General features: G+C 43.7%; 1 protein-coding gene across 1 annotated transcript; it reads right to left on the bottom strand.

Annotated features, from left to right (window-relative positions):
• Nucleotides 1-7,423: 7,423 nt before the first annotated feature.
• Nucleotides 7,424-19,842, bottom strand: LOC147881409 (linoleate 9S-lipoxygenase-like). The gene is made up of 9 exons (XM_087402215.1): nucleotides 19,408-19,842; nucleotides 19,031-19,308; nucleotides 18,605-18,845; nucleotides 18,069-18,347; nucleotides 17,844-17,929; nucleotides 17,627-17,734; nucleotides 17,068-17,372; nucleotides 8,448-8,711; nucleotides 7,424-8,288 (listed from the first exon to the last, which is right to left on the bottom strand). Exons 1-9 carry the CDS (start codon nucleotides 19,808-19,810, stop codon nucleotides 7,532-7,534), a joined length of 2,721 nt encoding a protein of 906 aa, XP_087258341.1. The 5' UTR covers nucleotides 19,811-19,842; the 3' UTR covers nucleotides 7,424-7,531.
• Nucleotides 19,843-20,872: the final 1,030 nt, after the last annotated feature.

Genomic DNA, 20,872 nt, shown 5'->3' with positions numbered 1-20,872 from the left:
TGCATCGGATGCCGGATATGTCATCGGGGAATAAGAATGTGCATATTCGCATGTGGATGCTATGTATGTGAAGGAAACAAGCGCAACAGGCACCGAGATCCTAATACTAGACCATCGGATCAGCACCAAACTTTGCAAGGGTCTTAAGACAAGTTGTTTTGATGTCTTTGCAAAGTGTAAGGTGGATCGGATGCTGTATGTGACACCAGGGACCAAGAATGCCCATATTTGCATGTGGATGCTATGTATGTGAAGGAAGAATGCACAATGGACATCCGCATTCGAATATCCCATTAACGGATAAGCACCAAAATTTGCAAGGGTCCTAGGACAAGTGGTATTAATGTACTCTCAAAGGATTAGGTGTATCAAATGCCAGATCTATCACCAAGGACCAAGAATGTGAAGGGTCTTAGAACAAGCATGTTCTAAGACCAAGCATGATCTAAGACCAAGAATGTGAAGGGTCTTGTGTAGGAAATAAGTGCAATGGACACCGAGATCCTAATACCTGACCGCCGGATAAGCACCAAACTTTGAAAGGGTCTTAAATCCAGTAATTTTAATGTCTTTGCAAAGTGTAAGGTGCATCGAATGCCAGATGTTACACCCAGGATCAAGAATGCCCGTATTTGCATGTGGATGTTATGTATGTGAAGGAAGAATGCACAATGGACATTCGCATGCGAATATTTCATCCTCGGATAAGCAACAAAATTTGCAAGGTTCTTAGAACAAGTGGTATTAATGTCGTTGCAAAGAATTAGGTGCATCGGATGCCGGATCTGTCACCAGGGAACAAGAATGCACATATTCGCATGTGGATGTTGTGTACGTGAAGGAAACAAGGGCAACGGACATCGAGATCCTAATAGCAGACCATTGGATCAGCACCAAACTTTGCAGGGGTCTCAAAACAAGTTGTTTTAATGTCTTTGCAAAGTGTAAGGTGCATCGGATGCCACATGTGACACAGGGAGCAAGAAGCCCCTATTTGCATGTAGATGCTACATATGTGAAGGAAGAATGCACAATGGACATCCACATCCGAATATCCCACCGTCGGATAAGCAACCAAATTTGCAAGGGTATTAGAACAAATGGTAGTAATGTCCTTGCAATGGACTAGGTGCATTGGATGCTGGATCTACCATGGGGGAACAAGAATGTGCATATTTGCATGTCGATGCTATGTACATGAAGAAATTTGCATGTGGATCCTATGTATGTGAAGGAAGGATGCACAATGGACATTTGCATCTAAATATCCCACTAAGCATCAAAATTTGCAAGGGTCTTAGAACAAGTGGTATTAATGTCCTTGCAAAGGATTAGGTGCATTGGATGCCGGATCTGTCATTGGGGAACAAGAATGTGCATATTCGCATGTGGATGCTATGAACGTGAAGGAAATAAGCGCAACGGGCACCAAGATCGTAATACTAGATCGTCGGATCAGCACCAAACTTTGCAAGCGTCTTAAGACAAGTTGTTTTAATGTCTTTGCAAAGTGTAAGGTGGCCCATATTTGCATGTGGATGCTATGTATGTGAAGGAAGAATGCACAATGGACATCCGCATGCGAATATCGCATCGTCAGATAAGCACCAAAATTTGCAGGGGTCTTAGAACAAGTGGCATTAACGTCCTTGCAAAGGATTAGGTGCATCGGATGCCGGATCTATCATCGGGAAACAAGAATCTGCATATTGGCATGTGGATGCTATGTATGTGAAGGAAACAAGCACAACGAACATCGAGATCCTAATACCAGACCGTTGGGATCAGAACCAAACTTTCCAAGGGTCTCAAAACAAGCTGTTTTAATGTCTTTGCAAAGTGTAAGGTGCATCGAATGCTAGATGTGACATAGGGGAGCAAGAATGCCCCTATTTGCATGTGGATGCTATGTATGTGAAGGAAGAATGCACAATGGACATCCACATCTGAATATCCCACTGTCAGATAAGCACCAAAATTTGCAAGGGTCTTAGAACAAGTGGTATTACTTTCCTTGCAATGGACTAGGTGCATTAGATGCCGGATCTGCCACCGGGGAACAAGAATGTGCATATTCGCATTCACATGTCGATGCTATGGACGTGAAGGAAACAAGCGCCCGGACACAGAGATCCTAATACTAGACCATCAAATCAGCACCAAACTTTGCAAGGGTCTCAAAAGAAGTTGTTTTAATGTCTTTGCAAAGTGTAAGGTGCATCGGATACTAGATACGCACCGAAGAGCAAGAATGCCCGTATTTGGATGTTGATACTATATATGTGACAGAAGGGTCTTAAGACAAGTTTTTGTAATGTCTTCGCAAAGTGTAAGGTGCATCGGATGTCGGATGTGACAAATGGGAGCAAGAATGCCCGTATTTATATCTGGATGCTATGTATGTGAGGGAAGAATGCACAATGGAAATCCACATCTGAATATTCAACCACCGGATAAGCACCAAAATTTGCAAAGGTCTTAGAACAAATGGTGTTAATGTACTTGCAATGGACTAGGTGCATGGGATGCCGGATTTGTTACCGGGGAACACGAATGTGTATATTCGCATGTTGATGCTAGGTACGTGAAGGAAACAAGTGCAACGGACACCGAGATCCTAATACTAGACCGTTGGATCAGCACCAAACTTTGCAAGGGTCTTAAAAGAAGTTATTTTAATGTCTTATGATGCATGACACCGAGGAGCTAGAATGCCTGTATTTGCATCGGGATGCTATGTATGTGAAGGAAGAATGCACAATGGACATCTACATCCAACTATCCGACCATCGGATAAGCACCAAAATTTGCAAGGGACTTAGAACAAGTGGTATTAATGTCTTGGAAAAGGATTAGGTGCATTAGATGCCGGATCTGCCACCGGGGAACAAGAATGTGCATATTTGCATGTCGATGCTATGTACGTGAAGGAAACAAGTGCAATGGACACCGAGATCCTAATACCAGACCGTCCGATCAGAACCAAACTTTGCAAGGGTCTTAAAACAAGTTGTTTTAATGTGTCTTTGCAAAGTGTAAGGTGCATCAGATGCCAGATGTGACACACAGGAGCAAGAATGCCCATATTTGCATGTGGATGCTATGTATGTGAAGGAAGAATGCACGATTGACATCCGCATCCGAATATCCCAACGTCGGATAAGCACCAAAATTTGCAAGGGTCTTAGAACAAGTGGTATTAATGTCCTTGCAAAGGATTAGGTGCATTGGATTTCGGATTTACCACTGGGGAACAAGAATGCGCATATTCGCATGTGGAGGCTATGTACGTGAAGGAAACAAGTGCAACAGACACTCCTAATACTAGACCATCGGATCAGCAACAAACTTTGCAAGGGTCTCACAACAAGCTGTTTTAATGTCTTTGCAAAGTGTAAGGTGCATCGGATACCAGATGTGCACCGGGGAGCAAGAATGCTTGTACTTGCATGTGGATGCTATGTATGTGAAGGAAGAATGCACAATGGACATCTGCATCCGAAGATCCCACCATCGGATCAACACCAAAATTTGCACGAGTCTTAGAACAAGTAGTATTTATGTCCTTTCAAAGGATTAGTTGCATCAGATGTTGGATATGTCACCGGGGAACACGAATGTGCATATTCGCATGTGGATGCTATGTATGTGAAGGAAACAAGCACAACAGACACCGAGATCCTAATACCAGATCGTTCGATCAGCACCAAACTTTGTAAGGGTGTTAAAACAAGTTGTTGCAAAATTTAAGGTGCATCGGATGCCAGATGTGACATCGGGGAGCAAGAATGCCCGTATTTGCATGTGGATGCTATGTATGTGAAGGAAGAATGCACAATGGACATCCGCATCCAAATATCCCACCGTCGATTAAGCACCAAAATTTGCAAGGGTCTTAGAACAAGTGGTATTAATGTCCGTGCAAAGGATTAGCTGCATTGGATGCCGGATCTGTCACCAGGGAACAAGAATGCGCATATTCGCATATCGATGCTCTATACATGAAGGAAACAAAGCACAACGGACACCAAGATCCCAATAGCAAACCGTCGGATCAGCACCAAACTTTGCAAGAGTCTCAAAACGAGTTGTTGTAATGTCTTTGCAAAGTGTAAGGTGCATCAAATGCCGGATGTGACACGGGGGAGTAATAATGCCCGTATTTTCATGCACAATGGACATCCGCATCTGAATATCCCACCGTCGGATAAGCACCAAAATTTGCAAGGGTCTTAGAACAAGTGGTATTAATGTCCTTGCAAACGATTAGGTGCATCGGATGCCAGATCTACCACCAGGGAACAAGAATGTGCATATTCGCATGTCAATGGTATATACATGAAGGAAACAAAGCGCAACAGACACCGAGATCGTAATACCAGAGCGTCGGATCAGCACCAACTTTTGCAAGTGTCTTAAGACAAGTTGTTTTAAAGTCGTTGCATAGTGTAAGCTGCATCGGATGCCGGATGTGACACGGAGGAGCAAGAATGCCCGTTGCATGTGGATGCTATGTATGTGAAGGAAGAATGTATAATGGACATCTGCATCCGAATATCCCACTGTCGGATAAGCACCAAAATTTGCAAGGGTCTTAGAACAAGTGGTTTTAATGTCCTTGCAAAAGGTTAGGTGCATTGGATGCCGAATCTGCCACTGGGGAATAAGAATGTGTATATTCGCATGTGGATGCTATCTACGTGAAGGAAACAAGTGCAACGGACACCGACATCCTAATACCAGACCATCGGATTAACACCAAACTTTGCAAGGGTCTTAAAACAAGTTGCTGTAATGTCTTTGCAAATTGTAAGGTGCATCGGATGCCGGATGTGACACCGGGGAGCAAGAATGCCCGTATTTGCATGTGGATGGTATGTATGTGAAGGAAGAATGCACAATGGACATCCGTAGCCGAATATCCCACCCTCGGATAAGCACCAAACATAGATGATTTTTTCCTATTAGTTTCATTAAGAAGTGAAACTTTTATATTGGTATTGAAAGTTTGTATGCCCTAATAAAAATCAAGGTTTGAAAAATTGGCCAAGATTTGAAACCTGTCTGAGAAAAAAATTAAAGTTTTGCCAAAATTTATAACTTTTTCTTTAAAATTCAAAAGAAAATATATAAAATTGTATATGTTCTACAAATATTGTGAAACTAAAAAAACTAGCTTGATAAACTTTCGCCAAGATTTTATATTAATATATAAGTATAGCTTCGATAAAAACATCCCTGGCACCAAAATATGCAAGGGTCTTAGAACAAGTGGTATTAATGTCCTTGCAAAGGATTAGGTGCATCGGATGCCGAATCTTCCACCGGGGAACAAGAATGTGCATATTCGCATGTCGATGCTATGCACGCGAAGGAAACAAGCGCAATGGACACCGAGATCCTAATACTAGACCGTTGGATCAGCACCAAACTTTGCAAGGGTCTTAAAACAAGTTGTTTTAAATTCTTTGCAAAGGGTAAGGTGCATTGGATGGCGAATGTGACACGAGGGAGCAAGAATGCCTATATTTGCATGTGGATGCTATGTATGTGAAGGAAGAATGCACAATGGACATCCGCATCTGAATATCCCATTGTCGGATAAGCACTAAAATTTTCAAGGGTCTTAGGACAAGTGGGATTAATGTCCTTGCAAAGGATTAGGTGCATCGGATGCTAGATCTGGCACCGGGGAACAAGAATGTGCATATTCGCATGTTGATGCTATGGACGTGAAGGAAACAAGTGGAATAGACACCGAGATTCTAATAGCAGACCAGATGAGCACCAAACTTTGCAAGGGTTTTAAAGCAAGTTGTTTTAATGTGTTTGCAATGTGTAAGGTGCATTGGATGCCAGATGTGGCACTGGGGAGCAAGAATGCCCATATTTGCATGTGGATGCTATGTATGTGAAGGAAGAATGCACAATGGACATCCGGATCCGAATATCCCACTGTCGGATAAGCACCAAAATTTGCAAGGGTCTTAGAACAAGTGGTATTAATGTCCTTGCAAAGGATTAGGAGCATCGAATGCCGGATCTGTCACTGGGGAACAAGAATGCACAGATTCGCATGTGGATGCTATGTATGTGAAGGAAACAAGCGCAACGGATAGCGAGATCCTAATACCAGACCTGGATAATACCGTCGTATAGGGTTTAGGGTTTAGCTTGTAGGATTTAGGGTTTAGGGGTTTAGGATATATGGGTTAGAGTTTAGGGTTTAGGGTTTGGGATTCAAGGTTTACGGTTTAGGGTGCAGGGTTTAGGATTTAGGATTTAGGGTTTGAATATTAATTACATTGTATTCTTAATTGAGATTTTCATTTAAATATCAAATTACATTGCATAGTGTATTTTTATCATTATACATTTGGCAATTCGAGTATTATGCTTAGGATTAAATCGATTTCATTTTTAAATTCTTTAAATGTTTATTGGATGTATATAATAAGTAAAATAGCATTTAAAAGATAGAATCAAGATAATTATCATATAATTTAATTAATATAATTAGCTTCTTATGTAAATTGCAAGATATTCTAGTTCATAAACATTTTATGATCATTTTTAAAATTAAAAAATCTTTTCAACATTTAGAATACAATGTTTTAACTTAAATTTCATAGATAATAAACAACTCATTTCCTGTAGACATACTATAGCAACTTTATTATTAATGACTTATTATACCATGCAGAGTAGAAGATATATTCTTAGATGCTAATTTCCTAGATAAAGACTAATATATATAGAAAGCAATTCGTATTTGCTTTTTAATGTGCCATGTCTACGTCTAATTAATCGCTTATACATAAATAAAGATATTTTCCTAATTAGAATATATATATATAGGAATATGTAACACTCTTCTAATTTCCTAGGTGACCACCCCTTTTCCTAGATAGAGGTATATATCTTAACTAGAGAATGAGATTTCCTATATAGGAATGCAACACACACGTCTTATTTCCTAGGTGAAAACCTCGTTTTTCTAGATAGAGGTATCGATTTCCTATATAGAAATATCAATTTCCTATCTAAATATGTAACACACTCATCTAATTTCCTAGATAACAACCTCTTTTCCTAGATAGAGGCATGCATTTTATATTTTTCCTAGATAGAGGTATCGATTTCCTATATAGAAGTGTACCAGAGGACAATCTCTTTTCCTAGATAGGGGTATACATTTTATCTAGGGAAGAAGTTTTCCTAGATATACATACCAAAATGCCTAGTTATATCAAATTTCCTCCTTTTTCCTAGTTTGTGAGGTTTTCCCTATATAATGAACGGCTAGAAGTTCCTTGTGTAATGGCTCTTTGGAAACAATCAACCAAATGTTTTAGAAAGGTGACGAAAGGTTCTAATGGCTCTTTGGAAACAATCAACGAAATGTTTTAAAAAGGTGATGATGTTCATTTCAAAAAGTCTTAAACGTGTTCATTTGAAAAAGTCTACTAAGTGAAGAGAGACGGAGAAGTAGCGAGATTGTTGCGCGTAGCGTGAGGGTGGATGGATCGTGTTAGATGGAGATGCTATTGGGTACCCCACGAAAGGTGAGCCCTTTGGAGGAGGAGGGGAAAAGTAATGTGTAGGGAAGCTGCACGGGGCCAGCGCGGTGATGGAGTCTATGGCAGGCGGCATTCCGCTCCTCCACCGCTATCTCCACCAAAGCCAGGTTTCGACGGAAGTTGGCCAACGCTTCCAATGCCCGTGGATCCGCTGTCCACTCTGGATCTTCTCTCTCACCCAAATACTCCTCGTCACTCATGTGTTGTGCCAGTATCTCTACCACTGCCATGATCAATGTCGTCTGCCCTTCTGTTGACACCGTCTCCAGATAGTATTTTGCTGGATCTTCTAGCATTCTCTGGTACTCTTCCGCGCCCTCCTCTGGGATCAGTCGCCGTGCAATAGTCGGGCTGTTGGGCATGAACCCTGCGTATGCATACTGCCCAAAGTTCACTGCTGCATGGTGGCCTGATGTTACCCAGATGATCGTCGTCACCGCCTCTACCAATTCCTCCATACTTGTCATGCTTGCCCACCACTGGGCCCCCGCATGGTCACCGTGCCCCACGTTCTTGATCTCCATCCACCAGCTCTGTAGCTCAATATCTTGTTGTATGGCCTCGTCATTCTTATAGTAGATTGCTAGGTATTCCGTCACCCATTGCTTTATTGCTGCCCACAGGTCCAATCCATCAGCTGCAAATGGATAATCCTCAATGTTTAACCTCAGCCCATACTTTGCCAACGGATCTTCCTCTGCCATCCCCCTACAATAGATCAATCCAAAATCATTCACACTGGATTGATAGCGTTACAAAGATACATCGACATAAATCACTCTACCCTGATGCAACCATAAGAAAATTAGTACAATATCCAAAAATAGCCACTCGTGACCCATTCCTAGATAACCACGCAAGGTTTACCTTTTCAAAAGGTCTTTTGGCAAAGCTTGCTCATCAAAACGCCAATTCTTGTACATAACTGATGATATTTCCAAAGAGTATTTTCCCGGAGAGAATGAGCTCTCTATGATTCCATCAGCATTTATAAGAGCTGTTCTTGCCATGGCGTTGATGTTCATTGTGTCCTTGAAATGGGGAGCCAGCAATACGTGGAGTGGATGCAAGGAACTTAGCTGTCGAGATGTAGCGATGATGAAAGGCTCCATGCAGGCGTGGGTTCGCAACCTATCCAAAACCAAGGTTGCACTATCATCCTTCCGAGGGAAATCATGACATTAAAAAACAATTACTTTTTCGCATTTTGGGGGGAGGGGGGGAGAGAGAGAGAGAGAGAGAGAGAGAGAGAGAGAGACACCATAGAAGAACATTCAACATGAAAGTAGGTAATCAAGTACATGCTAGCTTTCCTTGGGCTCACCTAGAAATATTTAAGTGTAACGCGGGCTCAATTGGAGGGCTTTTTTCAAGGTAAATTTATAAAAATGTATTTACATATGAGAATTTTGAGAAAACCAATATAAAAAAGGGCCCTTTGTATCCATACTTGCTCACCTCTCAATGCACATCATATCTAGGGCTTCCTAATAGTGTATCCCAAGGCTACTACTAAAGTTCTAGTCATTAAGGAATGTATAATGGAGGACTATGACCTCAATGTTGGCACTAAGCCTCATGGGGGCCTTGATCTTTGTAAGGTTCAAGAATGCTTGTTATTGGAGGTATTTGATTGGTCGTATAAGTTGGTAGAAGCTTTATGATTGGACCATGCAAGGCATGCGAGATGATTGGTTACCTTCGCATGGTAAGTCACGTGGCTAGTGCATCCCTTCGAGGCTTTGATGCATAGTGACTCTTCTAGAACTGACATTGCATGTCGGTTACTCAGCATGTGCTCTTCACACATAGGTGATCATAGAAGCGGTGGTCTTCTACGAAGAGAGCTCAGTGCAACTATCTTCACCCTCTTTTTCGAGGCCACGAGCCTGTGTCTCCCATGAGAGTCGTTGCTTGTTATCAGATCTTTATGTAGTGTCTAGGCTGAGCAGTTGCTCCAAGTCGTATGAGTCTGTAAAGTCCTTGGAGGTGTCTTGAATCCTTTGTAAACTGCAACAGTAAAGCCAGTAGGCATGAGCAATAGTTTGTTGTAGGTGTCAGATAGGTTAAAAGGTCCTGCAAGCATGAGGGTCCAAGTGATAGAGATGATTCGTGAGATTCTCTAAGAGAATTCCGAAGTGATCGATGTTTTCACCGAAGGTCTTTTGATCGTGAGTATACTCAGAAGAGAGCGTCAAAGCTAATTCAATGGAGCCATGTAGGAACGGAAAAGCTGGCAGATGTTTGTGGTGACTGAAGATAATTTTTATAAAGATTGGGCCTTTTAGGTCGAAAAATAGGTTTCAAAATTGCGTTGTGATGGCAATTGTTTTAGATAGTCGGGCCGATCATATATCAGTAGGTTTGCCGTAGCTTTTACTCGAACATATGAGAAAGGCACTTTGCATTTGCTGTTATGGATACTTGGTCCAAGAGTCAAAAAGCGTACTGTTAGTGGAAAGAATGAAGTTTTTTATCTCGACAAGAGATTCTCAAAGCTTTCTGCAATAGATGGATTAAAAAATGCTATTGTTTGGGCTTCCCAGGAGACTTGCAGTTTTTGAAGAAGAGCTGAATCTTATTTCAGACATTGATTTGTAGTTGCAGGTGATGCTTCTTGTTGCAATTGCAAATGATGATTACATAGATGAAGATTGAGCTTTTTGAGGTTAAGAACATGTTTTAGGATTTCCTAGTAATGGCAATTGTTTGAGATGGTCAGATCTGTTGGTAAGATTGACCCTATTTCAGGTGTTCATGATGTAGCTGCTCAAGTCTTCCTTTTGCTGTTGGTGCAATGATTGGGCATCTTTTGTACTCGGACATAGTGTCAAAATTGCTTTGGCCTTTAGTAAGCATGCAATTGTTTTGGTGATCTTGACCCTTAGTGGGTAGATCCTTTTCAGATGTTCTGGTAGAGTGTGGCTTGAATTTTTGTGTTTCTTCCCCATTCGGCTTCTAGGGGGGATATATTTTTGGCAGTAAGCCTCATGGGGTGCTTGATCTTTGTAAGGTTCAAGAATGCTTGTTATTGGAGGTATTTGATTAGTCATATAAGTTGGTAGAAGCTTTGTGGTTGGACCATGCAAGGCATGTGAGATGATTGGTTACCTTTGCATGGTAAGTCACGTGGCTAGTGCGGCCCTTCGAGGCTTTGATGCATGGCGACTCTTCTAAAACTGACGTTGCATGGTGGTTACTCAGCACATGCTCTTGACACATAGGTGATCATGGAATTAGCGATGGTCTTCTACAAAGAGAGCTCAGTGCAACTATCTTCACCCTTTTTTCCCAAGCTGAGTTCCACACCCATCATATCCCAAAACTCCTAGAGGAACTCCATTGTGAACCCATCAAGACCGGGGGCCTTCTCCCTTTCCATAGCATCCAGTGCCTCTTTTAGCTCTTCTAGAGAGAAACATTATCTTGAGATGGCTGTCCACCAATCATTAGCAACCCGAGGTTCCATGTCTTTTAATGTGAGGTTTAGATTCTTTGACCAAGTGGAATCCTCCACCGTCGGCTCACAAACTATTGCACATAGCTACTGTCGAAATACCTATGCCACATGGGGGCCACATGCCGGTACTACATTACTAAATTTCCTTAAGAGTCCTCAACCCTATCAATCAAGTCTCATGTCTATTTTCTTTTAAGGGATTGAAATAAGGCCTTCAGAGGGAAGTCACCCACAGACAACTAGAGCTGTGGACTTTTAATCATTTTCGCCTAAACTCCCACTCATTCATAGCATGCCCTACCTCCATCATTAGAGTTGAGAGGATCAGGTCTACCAGTGAAACACTGCCTAAGTGTCTTCTAGTTCTACTCATGCATGGTGTGCTCTACCTCCACCATTAGAGTTGAGAGGATCCGGTTTGCCAGGGAATCTTTGAGAGCCACCACTATCACTTTCTTTGCTACAACCTATCACCAACACACCATCCAATCTTTTCCTTTTGACTTTGTACTCCTTGTCTAGCTCTCTAGCCTTGACATGGGTCCCCCTAATCGTATGGTCCTAGAGACCACATGAATATGCGGTGTTGGTTCTAGCCTCCTCCCAAACAAAGCTAATCTTAGAACCGAATCTATAGATAGTTTGAACCTAGGTGGACCTTGTTAAATTTAAACAGCATGTCATTGGATTCACCTCCCTCCATCGGAATGATGAAGATCTACACAATTGGTTGGTGATAACAAATGCTTGTTCCCACAATAGTTCCCCCCTCATGGGGCTACACATCCACCACCATTCTTTGGTGGCATAAAACCTATCTAATCTACTAGCCCAGACCTTCTCTGACTAGGTAAACTCTTGCAGACCTCTAACAAAGCTCTTGATAGTCAATCAAGCCTTGAGATAGGCAGAACTCCTCCCAAGCTTACGTTTCAAACCATGATGCCAACACACTATCATGCGACCTGTCTACCCTTGCCTCTATAAACTTCCAATCACTGCCACACTCCATCTACCACCTTTCATCTCTCGCTAAGTAGTGTCCAATAAGCCCCCCCCGATCCGCTAAATGCAAGTCTCCTCATCTGCTCTTCGCTAAGCTACCAGGTCTCTAACTCCTCGAACTCTTTTAATTTGGTGAGGCTGAAAAGATTGGAGTAATTTGGAGAGGAAGAGGATAGAGTAAAGCATTGGTAACTTTGTATGACGTGGCTCTTTCTTCCAAAAGATTTTCTGCTATCTCTACAGAATGCATTTTGGCAACTAAAACAGACACTTTTTTTGTGTTACATGACACCCATATGAAAGGTTTTGCAGCCGCCTTCGACCAACCATTGCTTAAAGACCCTCTGAGAGGCTCCCAGGAATGTAGCACAAAGCCACGGCTATTCCACACTCCAAACAAAACAAACATGAACAACCAGTCATAATGCAAACCGGTCGCACCTCAGCTCCTCGTATCCCATAAACTCCTCAATTCATCTTTCATGCTCTAATACCAGCAATGAAGCATCTACTGCAATAGAGGGCTCTCTTCCTGTTACCACCCAGCCATAGATTCCAGACAAGCTCGTTGCTACTTCCTACTTCCTGTGGGGAGTTCAGGGTATACACACATTGAGCAACCTTAAACTGAAACCCATTGGATGGACAAAAACAGTAGAGCCTAATGCGCCTTCATAGCCACCCTCATCCACATTTAAAACAAGCGAACAACACTATCAGAAGGTAAAAGGCATTTATTCAACATCCTTGTCTCTACACCCCTTTACATTCAATTCATACACTGGCCACATTTCCTCCCAAGCTTAAAAAACTCAAAAAGAATCTAGTGGATTACACTGCTCAAGACAAGCTCTCTAACTGACTGAGATCAAGCTCAGAGAATACATAGAAGACCCATGAAACATAAAACTCCAGAAAATGACAACTTCAGAACTGCATAGCTACCATGAACACTTCCTGACAGCTCATGGTATAAACAACCATGCTCATATCTCCCCTGACTAAATCCGTGAAGAACAATCCCGGCTCTCTTTGACTTCAAGTAGCATATGCTCAAACACCACCCTGTGAGAGAACCCACACTATGAACGATACAAGCATGTAATAGCACCTTGGACTCCATGAAGCTCACTTTTCTTCATTTACATGCTGCCCATAGCCTCATCATCACAAGCAAGGCTTCTTTTATAATCAACAATGAGCACCGGGTATGCTACAAGCATACAAGCATACACTATATCTTTACAAGATATGCATGGGGATGTACATAGCCCCGTCACTGTAAAAAACTTGCCATCTAGAAACTCCCATTAAATCATTTGTGTATTTATGTGAGATAAGCTCCTTTGATGCAACTCGCCATCCCTGAAATTCCATTAGCCAAGGTATCCAGCTACAACTGGGCACCCACTTCTCCCTTCTCTTTCACACATAATATCGATGTTCATGGTTATCCAGCCTGCTTGTAGAGACTCTACTCCCCAACAGTCGATGTCGACATCCCCAGCAACCTCTAGCTCACCACAGTTGCCTTTTCTGTCCCCTTCATCAAATCTAGCCACTACTTGTGAAGGCAACAGATGACTCTTTCAGGACTCTCCAGCTGAGGTCACGTACTTTCATCTCCCCCACACAGTAGTGCCGTTCATCCTTTTTCCATTAGCTCACGGCTTTAGCAATAGTCCACCTCCCCATCTTGAACTGAGAAGCTTTCCAAAGCAACAGTCACTCCCTCCTATAGAGATGCTCCCCAGAAGCTCATTGACCACCTCGTGAAGAAACTGCCTCCCGACTTCTCCTCTGAACATGGGGTTCACGTCCGTCCTACGTGAAAATAGCTAGCAACCTTCTATAGTGAAGCGCCACCTCCAAAAACCCGTCGCCTTTCATCTCTAGCCTATAAGGAGCGACGCCTTTTCCTTACCAGAAGCTATGCCTCTGCAGTTCTCAGAATCTTGTCACCTGTCATGTCTATCTCCCTACATACCTCCTCCTATCTCACTTTGCATGAAGCTAACCAGCCTGTGTGCATGCATCATAACAGAGCATCTGCCTCCAAGTAATGGTCTCCTTTACCATCTCCTCAAGAAGCGATGCCCCAGCTCTCCATAGCTCCCTTACCACCGATTGCTTGGACCCCCTCCTCCAAAGTACCTCTGGCTTCCATCATTCCCCGAGCAGGATTCCTCAAAGCCAAGTCCCCCCTGCTCTAGTATGGATAGTCATCCTCCTCATCAAATCCAGCCGCTCCCCTAGTCACAGTCCCTCTCCCAGCCTGCATCATAGTGACCACAGTCTAGTCCGTCCGTTCCCACACTGTTAACCGTCGACTCTCCAACAAGATCCAGAGTCTCTCATTGCTGTCAACCCACGTAGCTGCCAACTCGTCATTTAGAAGTATTCCCTTTCCATCACGTAGCCACATGCATGCATGCCTTTTTTGATATGAGCCACATCATCACATTATTTTTACCACTCTTCCACCCTTCCTTCAAACTATACCAAGGCCATTAATGCCCAAATCATCGACTATGTGCACACAAATGCATGCCATCAACACTTAGTGCCTAATTGCCTAGACTACCACATATGGTGAACACAATACCGACACAATGGATTTACAAAATAACCACGACAAAAAAAATGCTCATGCCCTCATACAGAAATGATTCGGGACAACCATGAAAGGCGCATGTCATCCCACAACAAAACACCGTCACACTCTAGATACCCTTGCTTTGGAAGTCTGGACCTACAACCACATTGCATTTCATCATTTCCCAAAAGTCCCCGTAGAAGTATCTACCATCTCAAGAAAATATCTACATTAGTGTAGAGTCTTTTATGAGAGTGTCCATCGCTCAAAGCCACCACCAACTAGCTATGTACATAGCTATATGCACCTACCCATCAGCATGCAACAAGTGAAAAACATATTTACCTTTTTATCCACACATCATGGCCACTTTTGAGACAATTGTGACGCAGCCTTTAGCATCTATAAATTCCAGTCTAGAATCCCAAAGAATTAGCCACAAGAACTGCCGAACCACCTTTACCTCTATTGGGGAAATTAACAAAAACCTCATAGCCAGTTTGCCAACATGCAAACCAAATGCCTCCTCACCATAACACTTAATTCCCTCCATGAGAATAATTTTTGGCATGAGTCTTCTGAAGAACGTAAGACACTCCTTGTGCTTTATGGGATCATAGCACCCGCTTGTATTCTAGCTCATCACTCTGAGCTTCTTGATACCATTCTTATCCACCACCACAACACCCTGACTATTGCGTGAATGCCTTGTAAGCATCTTAAGGAAATTGAATGGCTCGTCGAGCTCGTCGATCTAGCCACATCGATATCTTTGATCCTCATCAAAAATCTATGGTGGATCTCTCCTTAACCACCCTCACCTTTGAGGCTTTCCCCCCTCCTATCTTCAAGTACTCTCCTCTTGTGATAGGCATCTGGGAGGACTTCCTAACTGGCATGCACTCCAACACACCAGCACCTAGCTCCCCATGCATACCTCTAGAGGACCTTGCAGTGTGAGACACCTGGTGTGGCTTTCTTAGGCAAACCCGAGGAGATTTCCTTTCCTCTGTCGCTCAACTATGAATCAAGCACCACCACTAAAACTCGATCCTTCTTACCAATGGCATGCTAGTTCTCCTTCGATGCATGCAATTCGATCGTATGTCTTGCACACGTCGGGGTCTGAATGGGGCGGTGGAATGTCCTCCGTTTGCACTTGTGTTCGTCGGGTCTTATCCCCTTGTGCCAAAGCTATGTTAGCTGCTCTCTCCAGGCAAGACCTCATGAAGTATTCAATCTTTTTGCAAATAACGCAGGCATTCGAGAACGACCCAAACCTGACATGTTGCGCTATCGACATGCCATCCACAAACTTGACCTCACCGTAGTCCGGAAAATCTTGTGCCCTATCCTAGATGATCCACTCACATTTTTGACCCAATGGTGAGTCCAAGGATGGTGGGATGAGGAGAGCCTTTTCGAGTGTGGTCATCACCCTGCCAGAACTACCTAGCCAACGAGGGATGTTCGGGAAGTCCACCCTTACCAGGTACTCTAAAGAGAAATGCTGAAGGAGGCACTCCAAGGAACCACTAGCATAGACGCTCCTGCAAACATGAATGATCTTCCAAAGAATATCGTTTCTAAGCATCTCTGACACATAGTGCACCAAATAGAACCCTCTCCCCACAAACTTAGTAACATAACCATTAGCAGGTATGTCATATTCATTCGCCAGTAATTGCTCGAGTTCATCCAAGCTCGGCACACGGGCCGTGATAAAAAGATAAACACCTCCTATGTCAAGTTGCTCCAACTCAGGCTTGACATCATCGACTTGCAGCTCACAAATCGACGAATGTTTATGACTTGCTTTGAACTAACCTTTACATGCCACCTCCTTGACCCCCTCCCTCCACCTCGGCCTATAGATTCAAATTTCTAGTCTCTTCCTCCTTGAGCAGGGAGAAACCCATCTGTAGCTTTCTCACCACAACTTCCATATAGGATAAGCTTTCATGTCCATCCCCTTTGAGGCTACTTCTACAGCACTACTCACACCGGCTCCCTCCCTACACGGTCTCTTTAATCCCAAATCTCCCCATCTAGAGAACTCAACCTACCTACTTGTTAAGGGATACGACACTCCCTCCAAGGCTTTGGCCTAGTGGTTTGAGTGTTGGGCTGCCAACCCTCAGGTCATGGGTTCAAGTCTTGGTGGCTAGGGCATGGAGTCCTAGCTTGTGGTTGGGTGTGCGTGTGTGTGGTGTGTGTGAGTGCCAAAGCTATGGATCCATTGCCCACCGGTTCAGGGCGGGGTGCCCCTCGATAGGACCACGGGTGCATGAGTGTGTTGTGGGTGTGTTAGGAAAAAAAAAAAAGATGCGACGCCAAGAGGCCATTCTCAACGATAAAGACTTTAATATAGTAACCTTTCTTTGGGGGAAAAAAAGGGAAAGGAAATTGATTTAGAGAAGTCGTACCAATGGCTGATAAGTTGATGGAAGCCTGTGTCAACCACAGCTACGTGTGCTTTGGCCAAGCGCCACAACCACTCCTCTTGCACTCCCTCAGCACAAGGAGTAAACACACGCTGTACACCTTTGTCTCCTCTCTGCTTTGGAGGAAGGCTCAGCTCAATCGCTATAGGCGTCAGCACACCTTCTTTTGTCAGAAAGAAAATGGTTCGAGAGGCATACAGTTTACCATCCAGCTCGTTGATCCTGTTCACGTATGGCATGAAGACATCATGGTAGTCGAGTATGTAAAGACGTTTCTGCTTGAGCGTCTGCAGAGAAAGTGCGTTTTCAATTGTTATAGTAGTGAGGCGAAGAACCATAAATTCTTGCTATAAAATGTTAGTCACAACAGTGCTTAAGCAGGACGACACATTTCAATGGCTTTCGCTCGAGATTGCGAAATAGGAACGTAATTCATGCGGTACACATACAAATCTTCTACAAAGAAAAGCTCCAGCAGGTCTAGGCGATCTTCATGTTATTTTGTTTGCAAAAGAGAGAGTTGGAGTTTAGAGCTTGAGACCTCTTCCACCGTTAAGCCTTCAAGGAATGTCTCGACATGTTTAGGCGTTATGGAGGAAGTGGCTGGCCCATAGATCTCAGGATCCAATTTGCTGACTGGCGGAAACTCCTATGAACCCGTCCAATTTCTCAGTCAGACTAATGAATTGAGAAGGCGATCCAATTAACGACCTAAAATGGCCAAAAAAATGTGCCCGCCGACCACCCTGCGCATTTACCTTGACACGCTCGATGACTAGGGGATTTGCACCCGCAAGCCTCTGACGACCGAATTCTTGGTCCGATTTCCATCCTTCTCTATTCGCTGCCATCACAGACCAGTATATAAAAGATTGTTACCTAGTTGCGTTCAGAAGACCCGAGAACCTTGGAACAAAAGCAAATTGCTACGAACTTTAAACAATCAGCTCTGCAAATTGGTAGGGCGTTGTGTTCAGGTCGACCTTGTACTACACCCGGTGGAGGAAAATCCATCACTGTCCCATCTCGGGGATTTCGTATGCGGGATTTGGACCGAAGGTCTCCTACGTAAAGGTCGTGTACCTCATCGAGCGCATTGAAAGACCTGGCCTCGTCTACAAGATTCTGAAGGGCTGGAAGAATGTCGTGGCCAAAGCATCGAACAGCAGCAGCGATGACCAGTCGTAGCTTGAGAGGACTGAATCTTTCGTCTCGCGGCATATAGGTTGCATCAAAAGATGCGGGTTTCTCGGACTTGGGATCTAATTTATAGAAATCAGTGGAGAATAAGTTTCAATCACGTAAGTCGCACAATATATATGCGTCTTAAGGCCAACGAAAACAAGTCGATAGTGACAATGACAGAAGAGTGCACGAGGTTCACAAAATTAATTCGGGGTAGGGGCGCGCACCCCCCCGCGCGCCAGGGGGATTTTTTAATCGAAGGGGGTACAAGACGGACATGCAGGAATCCCCTGCCTGTCTGCTGTGAAAACTGAATTGTGCTCTGTTGAGTTACCTGTCTTCAGGCTTTCACCACCAGTTCGGCACCTACGCGGATATGGAAGCTCCGGCGTGCCCCCCAATACAGGCCTCGCAAGCTTCTCGTCTTTGTCTGGGTTGCCCAGATCATTGTACACGTCATAATCGTAAACTCGTTCACCCAATCGCCTCTTACCTTTTCCGTCTCCCCTCAATGCGATGAGATCGTCGAGGCGAAACTCGGCAAGCGCAGGAGGCGTTTCATTAGGCAAATAAAACTGCAAGGAAGCAAGAAAGGCCCCAAGTCAAGAAAAGGTGTTGACAGCGGTAGTATGGAAGAGTAAAAGCTCAGACAGGGTCTCAAATGTGTCCCCCTGCTCGTCAAGAATTACAAATCTATAAAAATTACTGTGTGAGAGTGGGCAGTGTGTAGGAGTGATGTAAAAGAGGGGGGGGAGCTAGCCTGATTGGCAAAAAATACTCTAGGCCGTCCAAAGGTGAACTTCACGTCGACAACCCAGGAGTGGCACGGAAAATGGATTACGGTAGTATCGGGCATCTCGAGGTTGATTGACTTGAGTAAAAACTCGTTCGTATGCTGGCTGTCGATCAGGATGGCTCCTGGCTTCCCAAAATCTTTGGGCACAGAAAATCGAACGGTGAGGCGACTGTCGTCATCATCATCTACGCCTCCCCAAAGTTTCATGTAGGACTCGGAACTGCGCTTTGCTTCTTTGGTATCTGCTAGTAAAAAATATAAATTAGTTGCATCCCGAATACAGACACGATACTGTAGCAAATGATACTAGAGCCGGACCGAATGGATCACGTTAGACTTACCTGGATCGATATCCAGACTGATAAGCTGCATCTTCACCTTGTGGCCCAGCACGTCACTGAGAGCATGGGAGGTAAGATCGAAGAAGCCCTCCTTGAGAATGTCCACGGTAGCAGTAATGATATCAAGCTGCTTATTCTTGAAGCGAGCGAAAAATTGATCGAGGTTTTGTGGAGTGGACGTAGACTGCTCGTTCTGTGCCGAGCAACGGACAGTCGGATGGACTATGTTCGTCTTTTTCGTTTGCCGGAAGCTGGACGGCTTGAATCTGCCCAGTTTGCAAGCCTCCGAAGCTGGTTCAACAATTGACCGCGAGCTAGTTCCATTAACGAAACTGCAAGCACGCGAAATGCCAGCAGCAAGTGGGGTAGCTACAGAATAAAGCTGGGTGGGTGGAGGAAGCATAGTGAAGGCAATTCGCTAAACTAAAGAAATTCTATGCGAGGAAAGGTAGTAGAAGAGTTAAGCCTTCGTGGTCCTTATAAACAGTCGACAATTCTGTCTACAAAATGATCACGAGAAACATGTCTTGTACACACGCGGATACAAGTCGACAAAACTGCAACACGGACAAATTGATCTTTATGTACGTATGAAATAGAAATGCAATGCAACGCAGTCCATCCTAGTGGTCCCTCCCAATGTTGTGAGAAAATCTGAAAGGGGCTTTTCCACATTACGCTTCACCGACCTGGAAAAAGGGGCTTTATAGGCGTATCCTTAGCTAATTTGCTAATTTGCCTCCGAAGCTAGTTCAACAATTGGCCGCGAGCTAGTTGCATTAGCGACACGCAAAATGCCAGCAGCATTAGGTGGGGTAGCTACAGAATAGAGCTGGGTGGGTGGAGGAAGCATGGTGAAGGCAATTCGCTAAACTAAAGAAATTCTATGCGAGGAAAGGTAGTAGAAGAGTTAAGCCTTCGTGGTCCTTATAAACAGTCGACAATTCTATCTACAAAAGATCATGAGAAACATGTCTTGTACACATGATAATTGTAGCACGGATAGCAGTCAACAAATTGATCTTTATGTACATATGAAATAGAAATGCAATGCAATGCAGTCCATCCTAGTGGTCCCTCCCAATGTTGTGAGAAAATCTGCAAGGGGCTTTTCCACATTATGCTCCACTGACCTGGAAAAAGGGGCCTTATAGGCATATTCTTCGCTAATTTGGCTCTGAGTAGTAGCCATTGATGAACAACCTTTCACCACAAAAACCTCGCCTTGTCAATCATGCATGCTTCCAAATTCCTTGCAAGATTCTCTTCCACCACGATCGGCATCTTCTAACAGCCCAATTCATGTTTAGCTCAGGCATAATGGAGTATCCTAAATCAGCTACCAATACATTGTCCAGGATGAGAGTCGACCAAGGCGGGTTCTAATCAGACTTCTAATCAGACACCATTGATTCACCCTCCCTTTTGAGCCACCAATTTGGGATATGCTCGAGGATCACCTTGA

The sequence above is a fragment of the Dipteris shenzhenensis genome, chromosome 31 (assembly GCF_047967505.1).
Source record: "Dipteris shenzhenensis isolate YYH24624 ecotype China chromosome 31, Dip_SZ_1.0, whole genome shotgun sequence".
In the NCBI taxonomy this organism is placed as follows: Eukaryota; Viridiplantae; Streptophyta; class Polypodiopsida; order Gleicheniales; family Dipteridaceae; genus Dipteris; species Dipteris shenzhenensis.
Note: the sequence above shows the minus strand (reverse complement) of the source record. Positions and strands in the feature narration are given on the sequence as shown.

Bases quoted from the DNA above. Each gene is read 5' to 3' on its own strand.
- LOC147881409 (XM_087402215.1), bottom strand. From the start codon at position 19,810: ATGCTTCCTCCACCCACCCAGCTTTATTCTGTAGCTACCCCACTTGCT. The intron at 17,930-18,068 runs GTCGACCTGAAC...CTGTGATGGCAG, and splicing joins TCCACCGGGTGTAGTACAAG to CGAATAGAGAAGGATGGAAA. The intron at 17,735-17,843 runs GTAAATGCGCAG...ACGGGTTCATAG, and splicing joins TAGTCATCGAGCGTGTCAAG to GAGTTTCCGCCAGTCAGCAA.